We start from the raw sequence: 20,526 nt of genomic DNA on the forward strand, positions 1-20,526 counted from the left end.
TGTACGTGATGTTATTCTTCTCAGTCAATTTTAATATTCTCATTATTTCTTTTATTTTCCAATTAGATTAAGAATTATGGGTCGCCACCTATTTAAGATAGCTGGTGTAAGTTTTTATAAAAATATTCATATAAACATTTGAAAAAAAAAAAGACAAAAATTCAAGCATCTAGTTAGTAAGAGTTCTCTTACTGGAAATTTAACGTATACAAATGTAATTTAGACTATAAAACATTTGCCATGCATGTGGCAATACAAATGTAATTTAGACTATAAAACATTATGGTAACCTTTTTATTGAATTCGTTCATAATATATAACATAAAATGCGTTAAGAGATATTGGAATCTGATGATTGAAAGAAAGAATCTCTCATCAAGTTGGTGCTTCCCCCAAGTGAAAAAATTTTATGATATGAAACTAAACTGAAGATTTCATGAATATGTAATGAGGCGCGCTAATGCTGTGCGTGTTTGGATTTAAGGGTTTTGGTCAATTCTTTTAGGACCCATTCAAAATGGGTCGGAGTTGGGTACTAAATTCAACCTCGATTGATAATTCATAACGGAATATGGACGTGTATCAGGATATCGTTTTAATTTTTTTTTTTTTAAATTAATTTGTCCCCAAAAAAATTAAAATCATTGGTTGTCTTGAACTGTTTTTGCACCAAAGCCCAATCCCACAAGCCCAGCCCAATTGACATTTGATTAATCGATGTTTAAGAGTGCTCCTATCAACAACACCCATCGTTATCCTTGTAAGACGCCCCTTCTAATAAAATTACATTTAAAAACAAATATGAAGCTAAATAAAATCACTTAGTGTTTTTTTTTTTTTTGGGTAAATTACTTGCATTCATTGTCTTGGTAGAGGGTTTGAGTCTCCCTTATTTATAATGATTCAAATTAAGATTCTAAACTTTAAACTAAATATGAAGTACATATATAGAAAGAGTGAGCGTGAATATCTTCTTTCTATCAATAAGAAATTAATGGAATGTTCTCATCTTCTACGTGTTATATTTTATTCACGCGTCTATTTTTTTAAAAAATAATTTTTTGCTCATGTTTATATGATAATTAATTGATAGTTGAAAAAAAAAAACTCAATCATATTCTTGCTACAACTAAACATCTAGAAAAACCTAAAATAACAAGTCCTTATGAACATCCATAAGCATTTCAACTCTTCTTTCGTTGAAAAATCAACTCTATGAGTTGGTTTTCCAGCGAAACCTTATTTTTTAATTTTCTTTGTTTATTTTCTCTACTCAGATTTGTAGTGGTTTTGTTATTTCACTTAGATTTAGAAATATGAGGTGGTTTGTTATTATTTCTCTACCCAGATTTACAAATCTGCGTTTGTTAATTTTATTTTGTTGGATTTTGTGTTTTATGATGTAGATTTTTTATAAGAAAAGTTTCTACTATGTGGAAAGTGTTGCAAAGGCAGAACTAGTGATGGATGCCTTTAAGATACTTAAGAAATTTGGATAAAGTTTTACAGAGAAGAATCTATCTAAGATGCATCAAAAGTGGAGTCCCCTCTCTGTTCATGTTGTCAAGGTTCGTGTAGGTGCAGCCATTAGATGTGACGAGACTATAGCAAGCTTGGGAGTTGTAATTAGGGACTCAACTAACAAAATAATAGCTGCAACAATTCAGCAAACTCAACTTGGTGAAGATGTTAAATATGCAGCAGTTGAAGCTATAAAATGGGGTTTTCAGGTGGCCAGAAATACATAGTTCTAATTTAAAGCCATAGAAACTAATTGCCAAAATGTTGCAAGCTTAGTAAACAACAAACAGGGTAGCAAATAAAAAATTTTGTGGATAATTTCAAAAATCCAAAGTAACACAAAGATTTTCAACATGTAAAATGTCAGTGCATCTTTAAATTATGTCATTCCTTAGCTAAATTAACTTTAGGACACAATTGTCTTGTTGTATGACTGGAGTTTCTACCAACAAATATCAAATGTTTTCACTAATGTGAATTAATAAAAGGTTTACTTTCTTTATATATATATATATATAAAACATCTAGAAAAACCCTGCCACCGAGTAAAACTTTCCATTTAAGCTACCATTTATATCTTAGTCTCACACAAAAACACCATGTTTGGATCCTCTAACTGGAGAACATTTTGTAAAATTTGATATGCCCAAAACAGAGGGTATACACTAAATAGTCTAATTTAGACAGACGAAATTATAAACCATAACAAAAGAGCTCAAATGTAAATTAATACATTTTTTTATAATAAAGATATTAAAAAAAATTTATAATATAAATATGCGATTAAATCAACTCAATTTCCCATCACACTAGTAAGCCTACTTACAAAAGCAATGGCACCTCAATCCACTCACAACTGTGTATAATTAATTATCAATCTCTCTACCCATAGATTGATGTTAATGTAACGTACATAACTTCTCATGCCTCAACTTCAAAGAAAAATTGTCTGTCGCTTTGGGATGTTTCATCTCATTGTGTGGGTCCCACGGTGTATCAGCTGTGTGGGACCCAATCCTTCCCAGTATTTTATAATTTAAGAATAAAAAGCCCCAGAAATTAACTCATTATACAGTCTATTTCTCTATTATATTAATTTTTACAGCTGCCCCAGCAATGGCGGACTATGCCCATGCCGCTGCTGCTGATGACTCCTCCTCCTCCTCCGACCAACACAGCCCTCCCCCTGCTTCATCCTCTAAGAAAAACAAAAACTCTCATCACCACCACCACCACAACCATCAGCAGCTGATGGTGATCGAATCATCATCAACGCCTGAAATCGCGACGCGTAAGCCTAGAGGAAGGCCTCCGGGTTCCAAGAACAAGCCCAAGCCACCCGTCGTAATAACCAGAGACATAACCGACTCGTCGGCCATGAAGCCCGTCATCCTCGAGATATCCGCTGGAGCCGATATCATCGACAGTGTCATCACCTTCGCGCGTAGGAACCACGCGGGCATTTCCCTCGTCAGCGCCTCCGGCTCCGTCTCTCACGTCACCCTTCGCCAGCCCATCTCTCACGCGCATTCCCTCTCTCTTCACGGCCCCTTCCACCTTCTCTCGCTCTCCGGCTCGTTTTACGATTCTTCATCATCTTCTTCTCCTTCTTCGTTTGGCGTCACACTCGCCGGGGCACAGGGGCAGGTGTTCGGAGGCATAGTGGCCGGAAAGGTGACGGCGGCGAGTAAGGTGGTGGTGGTGGCAGCTACATTCCTCAACCCTTTGGTTCACAGCCTGCCCATTTCATCCGATGAAGGTGATAATCAGGTAGATGCTGAGACTAAGCCTAATATCGTTGGTGCAAGCGCAGCAACCGAGTCTTGTTCTAGTGCGGGCAAGACCATGCCTGTTTATGGTGTTGCTGCTGTTGCCGGTAATCCTACACCTCTCAGTTGCCAGATACCTCCCGATCATCATCACGTAATGCATTGGGCCCCACCTTCTCGTCCACCTAACCCTAATTACTAGAGATGATGATGATGATGATGAGGAAGAAGAAGATGACAGGGAGATCATATTATGTTCTTCTTTTTTCTTTTTTTTTTGCCCCTGCCGTACTGTCCTTATTGCTTAGCTTAATTAGGTTTTTAGTCAAGAGTAATAGAGTATCATCAAAACTTTCTGTTTGAATTCTTAATCAGTATGTTAGTGTTAGTTAAACTTAATTAATTAATTAAACTGCTTTAGTTATGTTGATGAATAAATATGAATATGATATGATGCGAGCTTCTGTTGTATGTATGTTTTGTTTTGTTTCATAAAGGGGCAAAAATGTCAGTTAGAAAAAATTAACTTCCTCGGGAAGGTCCCATTACAATCCCCAAAGCAAATCCCAGATGAGTCCGAGTGAGCTTTCAACCATTGAAGACGACTTGTGTTTTGACTCACTCTTACTGGGAAATGCACTGCGTTTCTGAATCCGATGAGTTGGTTCTTCAATCTTCATTTTCTTTTTCTTGTCTTTTTGTAAACAAACCCCTCTCACATCACATGTATTGCATTTGTGAATTAATAGAAGACTCACCTTGGATTCTTTGGTAAGATAAATGATAAAAGAGCTGCCGAGTTTGCTATACATTAGAGCATTGATGATAATTGTATGATTATAAAGATTTGTACTTACTATTATAATTTAACGAACGGTTATCATCAATATTCTACGATAAAACAACTCCACTATAACCGTTGTTTAAAAAATATATATATAATTTTTAAATACTTATATATATTGCAACAATCGGGCAGTGACGTGCACAAATAATGTCATGCTTTGTTTTACATCGTTAGAGTACATTATTAATTATATGTTACATAAGTTTATTATTCTCTTATTTTTATTTTTTGTCAACAGAACAATCTATAAATTTACGAAAATAAGGTTTTGTTTAATTATAAAATTATAATTAATATTATATAATAAATATAATTTTTTAAATATTTATTTTGATGAAATAATACAAATATTATGAATTTTTTTATCGCATAATAGTATAAAACGAGACTAATTTAAGTCTTAAAAATTATAATAATTTATATAAAATATTTAAGAATTAATATTTATTAAACAGTTTAATGGTGAAATTTTTAATAAGCAATGACACGGTATGACAGTGTGACCTTAAGTTAAGAAGGGAAGGGAAGCATCTGTCAGTTTCCTAAATCTTGCGGCCCACCTTGATTGGGATAGTTGTAATTAAAGACACAAACGCAGACGCAGTAGTCCAAAATCCAGTCAAAATGGTCAGCAAACAAGCTATGTGTGTAGCAGTAGTAGTACGTGGTTTCAGTTTCAAAAATGAAAATCCCCCTCCCAACTCACACACTCTCTCTTATTCATTACCTTTTCGTCGTCTTTCAAGAAAGGCAAGCCAAGAAGACAGAGACCACCCATCAGACAAAACCAGAGAAAAAAAAAAAAAAAAGCAGCTGAGAAGGGAGAGAAGAAACAATTTGAATCTCCCCCTTTATCGTATCTGGATGATAAAAGTTGTTAGTCAGTGTGTACTGGACTGGTTAAAAATCACTGATGAGAACTGAGAACTGAGAAGAAGTCGCTGCTTTTAGCCCAAGTTGGGGCACGCGAAAGTCTGATAAATTCAAAGTTTTTAATTATCAACGTGTCCGTTACTTATTGGGATTGTCATTTTCACTTGCCAAAAGTAAAAAAAAGTTAAGTAAAAGCGACTTTCACTTGCATCCGGTTGCAGTTACTTTATCTCATAATATCATTGGTGAAACTTGGAAATATTTTATAGAAATTAGAGTATGTTTGAAAACGAAATTTAAATTAGTTGAATTTTTATGAAGAGTATGACTATTGGCACCTTTCTAAATACCTCTTAAAATCTCTTTAATTATTTTATAATTTTAATTTTTATTAAAATTATATAATAGGATAATTTCTAATTAAACCTCCAATCAAAAGTTAAAATATTTTTTTCCCTTATAAATCCAACATTTTAGAAATTAAAAATGTTGTTTTTTTTCTTTAATTTTCGGGTAAAGAATTCACCACCGATAGCTACAATAGAGAAAATAAAAACCCATTATTTTTTCTTTTAAATGTAAGAGACCTCATTGTTGCAATGAGGTTTAATAATAAAAATTAAAGAATGGGGTTTACACAATAAGTTTTAATTAAGGATATTTTTGTTATTAATGGAGGTGTTAAAAGAATTATATAATTTTTAAAATATTTTAATGGGGTTAATTAAGAAAAGGGGTGTTAAGAGATATTTAGGGAGGTACCAATAGTCCCACTCTTTTATTAATATATTTACATTTATCTTATGATCAAAATAAATTGTTATTGAAATACTCCTAATTATTGCTCGTTAACAGAATAGAGAGTAAATATTTTTACTTTATATATCATTATCATTATTTCAACTATTAGTATAATAATATAATAAAATAATGACAACTATTATTATGATATTAAATATTTTTATTATTGCTGTGGTTTTGTTGTTGTTATTATTATTATTTAATTAAAAAATTATTATTGTTTTATTATTATACTAATAATAAATAGTAGTAATAATAATAATAATTAATATCTAAATGACGTAAAAAAAAATTTTGATTTTATTTAAAGATAAAAATGTCAATTTGGTCTCCATTCTCATCCTCTATATGAGAATGAGATTCTCATTCCTCATTTTTAAATTTATGGACTCCACCCAAAATTTGTTACATATTATAGATTTCAAAATATAATATCAAAATACCATGATGTGATATTGAAAACTTATGTTAAAATGTAATATTTTCATAAAAAAATAACGATATCATCTTACTCTACACATTGTTTAACGCATAAGTTTCAATATACTTTTGGGTTGTTTACATTCATAGTATAAAGCACTAAATAGATATATATGATACACATTATTTGAAGCATCGTTTTTAATATACTTTGGGATGTTATATTTTTAATATGAAGTGCTAAACTTATATCAATTTATTATATGCATTACATGCTCGAGTAGTACTCATAATCCGAAACACAATGTAATGACCCTAATTATGGCCTACAATATTGGGTAAAACTCTTGGTACGACAGTTCTATGTCATTCTAAGCAATTTCTTTCCTTTTTCCTTTTCTAAAAAAATAACTTGTATTAGATTTGTTGATTAATAAAGATGATGTAGCGAGCATGTGATAAAATTCTATAATTAATCTGATAAATACCGCGTAACACTATCACTCTACCACGAGGTTCAGTCTCATAAATCAATGATGGAGTTTGTAGCATTGATATTGATTTTAGAAATGAAGCGCATTTTGCATTTTTTTTAAAAGTGATATTATCATTTTCCCACCAAAATTATTTTGACACATCATGTCAGTACCACGGTTTGGTAAAAACATCATTTTACTAACAAACATTTAAATTGTTAACATTTTTCTACTATTCCGTTAAAACTCAATTAATATTTAACGAAAAAAAGTCAATTTTACCCCTGGAGCGTAAAAGACGATTTTACCATTTAAAAAAGGAAGAACAACAAAAGACGATTTAATTATAAAATTACCCCAAAAGACAACAAGACGATTTTACCCTTTAAAAAGGAAGAACAACAAAAGACAATTTAATTACAAAATTACCTCCAAAAGACGACATTGCTGCGAGAGTGAGAGAGATATGGGTCAGTGACGAGCGAGAGAGGGCGGGGATGGAACAAGAAACGAGAGAGAGGGGGGTTGATTTCAATTTCTAAGGCTTTCATGTCCAAATTGCTTGTTTTTTTACCATTGCAAAATATAACGTTTTGGCTTTGCATGAGATGTCCAAAATACCCTTATGATGTCAGTATAATTTTTATTTAATTAATAAAATGGTGAGAAAATATTAACAATTTAAACGTTTGATCGTAAAATTATATTTTTATCAAATTATGGTACTGACATGATCAATGACAAAGCGAACACTATATTTTAGGATGGGCTATTACATTTATTTTTATATTTTTATAAGTATTAATGAAGATAAATTCATAAATTATAATTTTTTTTTTTTTTCCAAAAAGCTAACCCAAGCTGCGCCCAGTTAGCCCACTCTTAACTTCATTAAACATGATGTGTCAGAATAACTTTAATAAAAAAACGACAATAATCCTTTTTTTTTATTTAAGAAAGATGAGAGTGGAAAAAGAAACGAATGCTTTGGGAATTGCAATGGTTTTGCAGGCGGTCAAGACTCAAGAGAGAGAATCAGTGCAAGTCTTTTGGCAGCGATTGTTCAGACTTCAGCAGCTCCTTTCTTTTTCATCGGCGTTAAGTATCGTACGGGACGGGCGTCTTGTTAACGAGTACTGAGTGGGGGCCCCTAATGTTTGTTTGTTGACATTCTCCAATGCAAAGGAAAGTAAAGAAAAAGAGTTGCTGCTCGCTCTTCCTGTACCATCGCATGCCTTCGTATATATTAATTAGTCGTAGTGTACGACACACTACTTCTCTTCTCATATAGACTTCTTTTTTTTTTAAATATTTTGATGTTCTCGGTCCATTGGTCTCTTTATGGCCCTCATTTTAAAATCTGAACGTCACTTGTTCTTTCTTCGAATTTTCCCTCCATCAAATGCCATTTTTTTTTGCAATCTTCCGTTTCTCAGTTCCCCCTCCATTTTATTTTTTCAAAAAGAAATTAAGAGATTGGGCTAAGTTCCCTTCACGTAGATTAATCAAGCCGGCCCAAATTGTCATTTGTCCAGTCCAGACGTCCGGTCCATATTTTATGAGTTAATTTATTAAGAGCAATGATAAACATCTCAAATGATACGTCATTCATTGATTGATTGATAATTCTTTATAAAATCTAAGCCAATTAATTGTATTATCCTGACCAATCACTTAATGTCATTTCATTTAAGATAATTTTTTAGATAAATAATTTAGAGAAATTCTACAATGCATCAGAAGTACCATGTCAATTATACGCCATGCAAATGATTTTATGACATATGTACGTTTATTTTGAAATATCATCTTGTAAATAGTGGTTACATTAAATTCAATTACGCATGTCATGCATGCTTCAATTGATTGTATTACATCTGTTTTATTATAGAATTTCTCGATATTTAGGACGTGCAGCACTACTCATTTTATTAATTCTCATTTTGTTCAATTTTGTCTTTGTTTATGATAAACTGGTCGAGCCTTATATATTTTAAGTGGTGAACCAAAGAGATTATGCTTTTATATATTAAGATAACAATTGGGAGAACAAATTCTGCTTTCGGTACCACTCATGTATATATATAGAGAAATAATTTACAAGACAGCCAAAAAAGGGGGGGAGAAAAAAGTTATCAAAAAAATTCGAGCAATGGCCCTGTTGTGGGCATTAGATGCTTTCTCATCTGATATGAAAATTGCCTATTTAAGCAACCCACCACGAACTGAAAATTCATTCAGAGCTTAATTTCAAGAACTAATTAGCAAGAAGCTAGCAAGGATGCTTGACAAGATGATGAGCTATGGCCCTAGGCGCCATGCCGCGTACGAGGAGAGCTGCGCCATGGATCATGAGTACTACTCGAGCATGCAGATGACGCCACCTGGTCATCACAATCACATGAAGCAGCACGTGGCGTTCACTCATCATAACAGGTATCCGTATCAAAACATGCAGCAGCAGCAGCAGCAGCACCAGTACCACCACCAAAATGGCGGCTACAGCGGTCATGCCTCAGCTGGGGGCCGTATGTCGCCGTATCATGATGATCATCACATGATGATGATGATGATGATGATGAACAACCACGGTGCAGGTCCTGCTGCTGCCGATGGGAGAATGATGGGGATGCAGTACGAGAGCCGCGATGATCATTTTGGCAGCGGCATGCACAATGGCCGCCCCAAAGTTGAGTGGAAGAATCTCTGAATATCAGGGGCGAAACAAACCCCCACCTCCTTAATAATGTCATCAAAATAAACGACACTTGGTGTGTTGTGTTTGCTTCTACTGGTATCCTAATTAATATATAATATAATAAATAATAATATGTTGTTTCTAAGTACTCCAATTCAAAACCATTTATGCTGAATCGGCTGTGAGAATAAAGTACTCTAATTCTAACACCATTAATTTAATATTTACCACAAAATCATCAACTAAGCACTCAATTCTCATTTTATTTGATATTTATCATCATCATCATCATCATCATCAGATTAAAAAATAATTTTGTCATTTGGATTCTAAGAAATACTCTTTTACCCTCAGTTTCTCAATATATATATATATATATATATATAATCTATAATTGTGGTTTTTAGAATTTGTAGGACAGTTTGCTCCTTACTGCAACTTAATGGGCTGTGTAAATGCAAATGCAACAATGCACATGGCGTTTTCTTTTTTCTTTTTTTTTGGGGGGGGGGGGGGGGGAACATTTTTGTGTACACGCTCTCACTCACGCACAGTTTGTTAATGGAGCTACCCTTTATTCTAATTTACGTTATGTATAATAAAATCCACAATCAGACAATTTACGTTTTTTTTTTCCGTTAGTAAAATAATAAATAGTAGTTTATGATTTTATTTAGAAAACATTACTTAAAAAAAAAGAAAAAAGGTATCAAATATGAAGAATAATTGTCAGTTACTCTTGATTTCTACATTAACGAATAAAAGGGCAACGTTTCAGAAACTGCACAAACGTATTAACTGAATGGCATTTTCCGTTACTGTACTTGTGGTTGTATTGGATACTCGCTAAACCTATCAGATAGAAGCAAAGACAAATCCACTCGTGCATTTTCACATGCAATTGGTTGGCTGGGGACAAAAGGCCAGATCAGCCTCCAACTTAACTAAAACTTCTGTTGGTAATAATAAATATTAGAGGATAAATATTAATACCAAAACATCGTTTTTTTTCCCTTTTTCATAATGTTACAAATGTTTATGTGGTGTAAAAAGTCTGCTGCAAATTGTCAACCCTCCACAAGTCTTTGGACTTTGCTTGATTCATAGGGATGGTATTTTCTCATTTTATATGTGCCCATTTGCTTATTTCTTCTTTCTGGGCAGTGAATGAGATCTGGGTATCTTTGTTTTAATGCAGGTAACGTGAAATTTTGATTCATATTTAGCCTTTGGCTCCTGTATTTTCTTGAACTTATCAGAAATTTTGTTAGAGTTTATGCTTTATGTTAAGTTTATATATTGACTGACACTGTTGGTTTTTGTAATTGTATTGCAGGTTTATATATCCTTGTATGGTTAAAAAGGTGTGGTGCTTGCTTGCTGTAATTGGGGTTTTTAGGTTTATGGGATTGTATTTTGTAGTGATTGTGTTTAATGTTCTTTGTTGTAAGTTTGCTGAATTGGGTTTAGTTGAGTGAGGAGTTAAGAATGATTGGGAGAAAAAATTTGGGTGTGTCATCATTTCTTTTGGTGCTTTTGGCACTAGGTTTCTTCTTTGCTACTTACAATTTGCTAACAATGGTAATACAAAATAAGGCTGCCGATGAAATTGGTAAATTGAATCCCCTAACTCAGATGCCTGAGAAGACAGGAGGAGGGAACTCCGGTATGAGATTTCATGTTGCCCTTACGGCAACTGATGCTATTTATAGCCAATGGCAGTCTCGGATCATGTACTATTGGTATAAGAAAGTAAAAGACATGCCCAGATCAGACATGGGGAAGTTTACGAGAATTTTGCATTCAGGAAAGGCTGACAATTTGATGGATGAGATTCCATCTTTTGTTGTTGATCCTCTGCCGGAGGGTCTTGATCGGGTGAGGCTCTTTCATTCTTCGCTATTCCAGTTTCTTTTGATTTCATTTTGTTTATGTTTTCATCATCATTCAATGTGCTCCATCATAAGTATATTTGTGCCCCATTTTAAGCTTTATATTCTTCCTCAACTTTATATATAGTGTTTGGTTAATCCTGGGGATGGTTCTACCGTATCCAACAAGTGTAATCCTCAGGGAATCCTATAGAGAAAACAATGTTTCTGGGATCCACTAGTTTCCCAAAGAGTATGTTTACTACTAGTTTTCTAAAGTAAAAAGATTTTCCTTAGGCTCTATGCAAACCCTGGCCCCAACTCATCTTTGAAATTCACATTAAAAGAACTACTCTACATATATGTAGAATGCCTTCCTTATAAGCTTTTTATTCTTTAATTTGATGGTTTGAATGAGTTTTTGATATTTGCTTATTACCTCTGCTATATTATTCAATTTAAAATCACTATAGTTTAGGTGAGTTGGAAGTTTCAGGACTTGACATTTGGTGCCATCCACGTCTTATGTTGAACTACAAAGTATTCATATATATTTAACCAACAATCTACTCTTTATACATTGATTAGTGTTGCGATTTATAACATCAAAGTACAACCAAACAATATGTAAAACTCCTTCTATTTCTCTAAAATAAACAAACAAAATAAGTTTGGGGTGCATATGGTTCTATTTTAGATGGTTTGGCATTCACCACGTGATTGTAAGTTGATGAGCTTTCTGTTTTGAGAAAATTTTACAGTTAACATGTGCAATCTGATTTCACAGAGGTGTCATATACTCGAGATTCACTGATAATTCTTTCTGGTGAATTGTTCAGGATCTCTCTTTCTCAATACCAAATTCTTTACAGTTTTCGTTTTTTTTCCCAATATCAAATTCATTACAATTTTTGCTTTTCTTAACTGAAATGAAAATTATCCTGTGCTCCACCAATCATGATACTAGAGGTTTTCTTTGTGTATGCACATGCGTTTGCAGTTATGTGCCTGCATGCATGCATATGTATGTCCTAGTATATGTTTTTAAGTTGCATTTCTGTGATTAAAGATCTAATGGTTGATAGACAGCTGATGCATAAATGCACTGAGCTCACTAAATCTTTGTTTTCTTATTGTAGTTAACATCATGGATTTTGCTATACGCCTATCAGTTCTTTTTCTTTTTTCTTAACTGAACTTTATTTTCTCACCTATTCAGGGTTATATAGTCTTAAATAGACCCTGGGCCTTTGTGCAATGGCTGGAAAAGGCAACCATTGAGGAAGAGTGAGTGCCTTAACTAATATTTGTGCTTGTTCTTTGTCCACTTATCCTCTGTGAAACCAACAGTTGATACTTGTGATCTGTACCCTTTTTCTCAAGTATGTTAAAACTGAAAACAATGGATTTCGTAACTGATGCAGATACATCCTAATGGCAGAGCCTGACCACATATTTGTAAAGCCTTTGCCGAACTTGGCCCAGGGAAACCATCCAGCTGGATTCCCCTTTTTCTATATTAAACCGGCTGAACATGAGAAAATCATTAGGAAATTCTATCCTGAGGAAATGGGTCCAGTGACTAACGTTGATCCAATTGGAAATTCTCCTGTAATTATTAAAAAGGTAGTACTCATATTGCTTTTAGTAAGTGCTGAAAATTTTGTTTGACTAACCATTAAACTTCTGTAAATTTTCTAACTTTACTCTGAAAAATTCAGAGCTTTTTAAATAAAACCTTTGATCTTCATGAAGTTTTGGCTTTGCTATTATCAATAGCACATTATTCTAAGTCTGGCTGCCCACTTTACTTTCTCTTTCATCATTTTGTTAAATTAACACGAATAAACTAAATTATGTTTTTCAGTATTTGCTGGAGGAGATCTCACCTACATGGCTGAATGTTTCTTTGCGAATGAAAGATGACCATGAGACTGATAAGCAATTTGGATGGGTGCTGGAAATGTGAGTAATCCTTGAGAAAATTTCGCCTTCTTTTTGATAGTTCTATATCTTTGGATGGTTGATCTGGAATTTTATGTTACTTGTATTTCTTGTTGCTCTAAGGTATGCATATGCTGTAGCATCTGCATTGCATGGTGTGCGGCACATACTTCGTAAAGACTTTATGCTACAGGTTTTGTAAATTAATATTGCAATATAGTGGTTTTTGATCTTTGTATGGTTTGTTTACTGTGTCCTTATGTCAGACATTTATAATAATATTGCATCCTTGTGTTTTTTTAGCCACCGTGGGATCCTGAAGTTGGGAAGAGGTTCATACTCCATTACACTTATGGTTGTGACTACAATTTGAAAGTAAAATGATCTCTGTCGCTCTCACTATCAATCTCTCTATCTATCTATCTATTTTTATTTATTTATTTCTTGATTGTTTTGACGTAAGATAATCTGAATTCTTATTACAATGTTGTTGTAATCCAGGGAGAGTTGACTTATGGAAAAATAGGGGAATGGCGTTTTGATAAGAGATCTTTTCTTAACGGTCCTCCACCAAAAAACCTCTCCTTACCCCCTCCAGGGGTTCCTGAGAGTGTGGTATGTCCTGTAAATTTTACTTGTTTTGGGGCTACTTGGGAAAACCAAATACTGGAACTAGCTGGTACTAATTTGTAAGTGAGTTTTGATAAGTGATCTTTCTTAATGGTCCTCCACCAAAACACCTCTCCTTACCCCCGAGAGTGTGGTATGTCCAACCAAATACTGGAACCATTTGATACTAATTCGTAAAACTTGTGGGAATGATGTCCAAACGATGATATTTGAGTACACTTCATTTTTGTTTCGGATTAAAATACTTAGGATCCAGGTAAAATAATATTTAATCAGTTGAAGGTGTCCCTTCGAAATACGTCCTTAGTGAAGCTGTTGTGCTAGTCATGCCAATGCATAATTCAGCCCCTATTGTTGGTTCTCTATTACATTGTTCTGCTAATTCTCCAAAAGTTAAAATCAATAAATTTTGTATTAGTTCTAGTACTTTAACCTAAATATTCTATATTTTGTTGCCTCACTTGTAGAACCTTGGCTCCTGCCAGAGTATGTACATTTTAACCATGAGAAAGCTAATGTTCCCAATGATTTCTGCAGGTGAGACTTGTGAAGATGGTGAACGAGGCAACTGCTAATATTCCTGGGTGGGATACTATAACTAGAGGCTGAGATCAGGTGGTGGAATTTTTTGTTCGGTTAATGATACCAGAATTTTCCAGAAAAAGATTTGTTGATACTAATTACAGGTGATACAAAGAGGTATAGGTGGAGAAGAGAAATCTGCTAGTCAAATTAGGGATTATTGATTACTGATACTAGTTATATTGAAAATAATAATAATAATAATAATAAAAAGTGCATGAAGACCCCTCTTGATCTTGTGTTCTCGTATCTTTTACATTCAGCTTGTATACTTGAGTTTTGCTCGTGGATTGTTTTACACCTGTAAATTAACTACTACTAGATGCTAGATTTTCTAGAACTTTGTAATGATTAATGGGGAGAGATCCCATTATCGATATTTGCTATAAGAAAATAAATTATGCATCTAAGGATACATTATATATTTCTGTGTCTCTCTATATGCGCAACATTTTTGTTATGGAGTGTTGGTTGAAGTTCTCGGTGATCTTGTAGTGAGGGAGGGCTTCATTTGAACAATTTGTTCCACATCAACTCCCATTTTCAATGCTTGAAGCCCCGCGTCGAAGAAGCGCTTCACTGCATCTTCCATGTACTCTTTCCCTTCTTTCACAGTCATATCCTTGCCTATATTGTCTGGGAAACTGGTCAAAACATGATCTCCTTTCAGCACGGCCGCCAGCTGCATCAGCTCCTGTTGGAATTCGCTGAGCTTGGCGTTTTCGTTGGCCTCTCCCTGCCTGATCTTCGTTGGAGTTGGGAGTTGCTCTAGAATACATGTAAGAAATAAACAAGTAAAGCACAAACAAATAATGAAAATAGACTAAAGCGGAAGTTTTGCCAAGCAGCCGATCTGCTACAGTCCAGCAGTAAAAGAGAGAACAAAAGAAGCATAACAGGAACCTGGGCAGTCAGTTCTGGGTGCTGTTCTAGTTTGAACAATGCCTTCAAAAGTTCCAGCCCATGCGTCCCTTTTTGTTAGAAAAGGTGCGGAGAGATTGAACAACTTCTTCACCGTCGCTGGAATTGAAGAGTGTTCGAATTCGGAAGTTGCAAATGGTGATCCATTGGGCCCATGAACAACTGCAATTTTTTTTTTTTTTTAAAAATAAACAACAAACAAAAACCATTCAAATGTTAAAAAAACAAATAAAATTACTCAACAGAGAGGATTTTGGTTTGAAGACCAAGAAACCATAAAATCAGTAAGACTACTACGAGGGCCAGCTGTAAGGTTCATAATGAAGAAACCATGAAATTGTCTAGGTTATAACGTAAACTCTGAAAACTTAAGGGGGTCAAATGTAAAATTTACATCAAAATAGTAAATTTTTCAATTTGGTCCTTTATTTTTTCCCCCATTTTTTGTGGGCTCCTTCTAGGAGGGCCAAGAGTATTTTTTCACTAAACTCCAATTTTCAAGCTCTATCCTTGCAACTTTTGCTACACAGATTAAGCTACCCAACGATGCCCCAAACAACTTTACTACATGTCGGCTAAGAAAATTGACAAAAATGGGGAGCACTTTTTTTTTTTTTGAGGGGGGTGGTTAGCTTCCTCGTTACACTGGTTTGACATTAAATTATTAGAAGGAAGAAAACAGATTGGAAGTCCTTTTCAGCTTTTGAAAAAGCAGTGGGAAATAGAAGGCTTAGATTTTGACTTGCACGTACTCAAACAACTCGTACATAAATGGGGCATCTACTGGAGATATGCTGGCAAATCTATTTCCCAAAAAAAATAAAATAAAATACTAGACGTGGAAACATCATGCTCTTTAATTAAAAATAGAATGGGACAAATGCCGTTTGCTCAGTATAAACATCGAATAATATCCTGATCCTCAGTTAAACAACTCTCTAAACTAATCAAAAGCATCTCAATTTAGATAAAAATTTTCATGCCACTATAACTTTATATTTAATTGTTAATTTCCCTATCTTACACAATTTTGTTACAAGTTATTATTTTTCTATTAATGTAAACACACACACACACACACACACACACACAAAAGGTGACAAACGTTTCACGTGTACTCACCGGTGCCCTTTTCAATCCAAGGGGAGATCGCAATGGTAGGAACCCGAACGCCCAACCGATCAAACTTAAAGAGAAACGGTTCGGGCCCCACAATGCCGTCGGGGCTGGGCACCCCACGGACGGGCGTAGTCACGTGATCATAAAACCCACCGTGCTCATCGTACGTGATCACGAACAAAGTCTCGTTCCACTGCGGGCTGGCCCTCAGGGTTTCGTACACCTCCTTCACCAACACCTGTCCTTGGTACACATCATGCGATGGATGGTCGTCATTGCCCGGCTCGCTCTTAGTGTCCGTGTACCGCTGCTCCACCACAACGTATCCCGGAAGCTTCCCGTCCCTCGCATCTTTCTTGAACGACGTGCCGTACGGATGGAATTTCCCCCAATACTTGATCTTTCTCAGGTTCCGGTAGAATAGTGTGGCCGGAATGTTCTGGTAGTATATTCCGAAGGAAATCCCGGCGTCGTCGAGGTTCTCGAAAATTGTTCTCTGCGGGTACCCTTTGGCGAGCTTCGCCGGAATGTTGCTCGTGGCTCCGGCCGACGTCCCGGAGTGTACGTACAGCCGGTTTGGTTGGGTCGATGATGGCACGGAGGCAAACCACCTAATAAATAAATAATTCATGAATACTATTATGAGCATAAAAAATATATATATATATATATACACACACTGTGAATTTACAAAATTTCTTACGTGCTAGTACCATATCAATTGAAATTTATGCATTTGACTTTATATCATTGATTGTTTAATAAATAACATACACTATTAAGAAGAAAACTGAATAGAGTCTCCTTACGATTGACTACTTTTATGTATATGATTTGTTGTTTATTAAGGACTCCTAAAGAATTTTACCAAAAACTTTCAAAAGTTGGTAACTGGAAAGCACTAAATTTTTAGTCTTTTTTTCATGTCAATTGCCACGTTCATCATTTCACAGCTTGCTTGGACAAGTTTTTTCTGTTAAAATTTTGACACTACTCGGATCAAATTACATTTAAGACTTTGAAAAAGTAAATTACTATTTTACCCCAAACAAGTTAAACGAGTGCAAGTTGAAACTTTTTAACTGACCTATCAAAGACAGCAAATTCGGAAACAAGGGTCTTGTAAACAGCAACCATATCAGGCTCAAAGCCATTCATGACATTGTGGGACATGTTCAAAGACGGGTCCATTGAAAAAGCTTGCTGGGCGAACCCGTTCATCGGCGGATGATCCGAGGAGGTGTCGTTCGACCCGAATATCTGCTCCCTGATGGCCTGAAACGAGTGGCCCGGATCAGGGTCCACGAACTGCGCCTGGTTCTTGAAGAAGAAACGCTGGGACTTGGGATCAGTTGTGGATAACGGGTTCCACTCCGACCCATCAACGCCGTTGATTTCGGGGTTGAGCTTCTTCATCCATCCGATCATGTGATCGAACGAACGGTTCTCCATCACCAGCACCACGATGGTTTTGATTGGGCTCCCTGCATGGGTGACATTGTTGTTGCGAACAATTAAAAACAAGATTAAGAAAACAAAGCTCGTTTTTGAAAACATTTTTTTTTGCGTTTTGGGTTTGTTTTGCATGAAGAAGAAAGGAATGTGGATGTGAATATGAATACAAGAATATGTGAGAGTGAGTGCCGTGAGCTGATATATATATATATATATATATATATATATTTTAAAATTTGGTGTATAGAAGAAGATAGAAAGCAATTATGTCTTAAATAGGATGCCATCTGTCTTTTTGCAATCTCGTGACAAACTTTTATCTTTACTTATTATTTGTTCTTTTCTTTTTTTTTTTAATATTGCCGAAAAATTACGCTACAAAGACGGCCTAAGCATTTATTGATTTCACATTCGATTTTTTTTTTTAAATTTTTCTTCCTACAATTTAGTGATGAAATTTCAAAAATAACATAAGATATTCACTAAACAATTATAAATAAACATTTAAGGAGTAATTTTTTAGGAGACAACTGTGTTTACTTTATGGTGAGCGACAATGATACGTGGCGCTGTCTGATTAATCCACATCTTTAAAGTTATCTATTTAAAGTCTACCACAAAATTCTATCAGGTGTTTATCATACAGTGATCAGGGATACTCATTAAATCATTTTCCAACATTTAAGAATCTATCATAAATTTTTACGAAAATTTGATGCTATAATTTTAAAGTTCAAGCTTTACTATTGACAGCTAAATATGATGATAGATGTACAGAACGAGGAATAAAATACCTAATTGGTACCAAAAAAAAAAAGGGGGGGGGGGGGGGGGGGAAATATTAGAGACATAAGCGTCAATCTTCCCATATAAGTTTATGGAATTGCAGGTTGGCAAAAGGAGAGAGTCTAATAAGACTGACTTCGTTCCATATAATAATACGAATTTTATTAATCAGTAAACGACAGCGAATACCGTATTAATAATTGCGGGTACACACATGCAAAGATAGGACGTGCAAGCGAATGTGTTATCTCTTAAGGATCGATTTTGTATGACAATTATTATAATCTTGAAAATCAAAGTGTGTTATCATCATCACTACTGCACTGGAGCTAATCTTTATTGCTTCCCAATAATAATAATAATAATAATAAGTGGGTTTGTTTTGAACTTTTAAAAACAAGCTATTTTCTGGGCATTAATTTTGAGACGTTGATCCTTAAGTAATCAATTTACAGGTTGCTAATGCATTGCCTGATTTAATTTAATCTTTTTAATTAGCGTCGTTCCTTTGACTAATAAGTTTGATATTATATATATATATATTTTTTTTATTGAGTTTGCAATAGAAAACGCGTTCAATGCTGCATATAACCTGGGAATAATAAAAATAGTTAAAATATATCTTACATGACTTTTTTAATATTATTTGGTTGGTAGGATATTTGAAAAAAAAATGAGATTGTTATGTTACATAATCATGTAATATACATGATATGTAGTAGCCGTTGAATGAAAATCTAACGGTTGTGGAAATATAAGATAATAAAATCATGTTATTTTCACAACCGTTGTATTTAATCCAACGGTTGTTACATAATCATATCACATACATGATTACAGAGCAGATAATCCCTGTTTATAGCAAAAGCCTTGAAAAGAGGATTTTGTTATGTTATATAATCATGTGACATACATGATTACAAAGCTGATAATCCCTGTAATACATGATTACAGAGCAGAAAATACATAATCATGAATGCCACATGATTATGTAACATAACAAAAGCCTTGAAAAAAACTAGGATGTGAGATAAAATGAGAAAAATAATAAAAATATTACGGTATTTTGCCAAAATTTATTATTGCATTTCATATTTTTCCGTCAATATATTTTTTTTGTTTCGTATTTATAACTAAAATCGTAGTGGATTTAAAAGGAAAGTATCCAGACCATCCAATCAAATAATTAATGTAAATAAAAAGAAGTTTAGCTGCTTCAGTAATTAATTGAATTTTGGAATAAATGATTTACAGAGCAGATAATCCCTGCTTATAGCAATCCTAACTTTTTAGTACGGATAGATGTGAAATACTGAAATGCCTGTAAAATGCTACTTACATTATGGATAGTTAAATACACACACACTGACACACACACTCAATAATAAAAATTCTCTAATAATAATAATCTAGTGGGCAGTATTAATAACATTGTGATTTGCACTATTAACATGTGATACTATCTGGTTAATTAAGCTTCAACTCTATAAACCAAACATTAAAAATTGTATCATTTGTAAGACTGAAAATGGAATAATGAGCGCAAAAAATTAAATCCTTTAATAAATCAACAACATTATACTTCTCTCTAATTAATAATATATCAAGTGATTGTATTACAAGTTATATATTATTTGATTATTGAAAAAATATATATTCTCTATATTATATCTTTGAAAGATAAGAGATTAAGAAAGTTAAATCAACTTTTCAGTCTCATAATTTTTTTTTTTTTTAGATTCGAACTCAACTGATTGGAGAAAGAAGATGATGGATTTTTTATAACTTGATAAATTATTTGTTTGAGAATAGA

The 20,526-nt window shown here is 34.1% G+C and overlaps 3 protein-coding genes across 4 annotated transcripts; 2 read left to right on the forward strand and 1 right to left on the reverse strand.

The window, feature by feature from the left end:
* The first annotated feature begins 2,365 nt into the window (after positions 1 to 2,365).
* LOC102608979 (AT-hook motif nuclear-localized protein 17-like) lies at positions 2,366 to 3,759 on the forward strand. The gene has a single exon (XM_006470492.4). It carries the CDS (start codon positions 2,638 to 2,640, stop codon positions 3,490 to 3,492), a length of 855 nt encoding a protein of 284 aa, XP_006470555.2. The 5' UTR covers positions 2,366 to 2,637; the 3' UTR covers positions 3,493 to 3,759.
* A 6,614-nt stretch (positions 3,760 to 10,373) lies between these two features.
* Positions 10,374 to 14,856, forward strand: LOC102608000 (hydroxyproline O-arabinosyltransferase NOD3-like). Of its 2 annotated transcripts, XM_006470488.4 has the most exons (9): positions 10,384 to 10,603; positions 10,742 to 11,283; positions 12,496 to 12,563; positions 12,701 to 12,902; positions 13,144 to 13,241; positions 13,344 to 13,413; positions 13,524 to 13,595; positions 13,722 to 13,835; positions 14,388 to 14,856. In XM_006470488.4, the coding sequence occupies exons 2-9, from the start codon at positions 10,894 to 10,896 to the stop codon at positions 14,457 to 14,459; spliced, it is 1,086 nt and encodes a 361-aa protein (XP_006470551.2). In that variant the 5' UTR covers positions 10,384 to 10,603; positions 10,742 to 10,893; the 3' UTR covers positions 14,460 to 14,856. The 2 variants fall into 2 exon arrangements, with proteins under 2 accessions (XP_006470552.2, XP_006470551.2); XM_006470489.4 differs by lacking the exon at positions 13,722 to 13,835 and having other exon boundaries at positions 10,374 to 10,603.
* Positions 14,663 to 18,116, reverse strand: LOC102608487 (non-specific phospholipase C2). The gene is made up of 4 exons (XM_006470490.4): positions 17,560 to 18,116; positions 16,476 to 17,083; positions 15,336 to 15,515; positions 14,663 to 15,200 (listed from the first exon to the last, which is right to left on the reverse strand). Exons 1-4 carry the CDS (start codon positions 18,057 to 18,059, stop codon positions 14,890 to 14,892), a joined length of 1,599 nt encoding a protein of 532 aa, XP_006470553.2. The 5' UTR covers positions 18,060 to 18,116; the 3' UTR covers positions 14,663 to 14,889.
* Between the last annotated feature and the right edge of the window lie 2,410 nt (positions 18,117 to 20,526).

This window comes from Citrus sinensis, chromosome 2 (genome assembly GCF_022201045.2).
Source record: "Citrus sinensis cultivar Valencia sweet orange chromosome 2, DVS_A1.0, whole genome shotgun sequence".
NCBI lineage: Eukaryota > Viridiplantae > Streptophyta > Magnoliopsida > Sapindales > Rutaceae > Citrus > Citrus sinensis.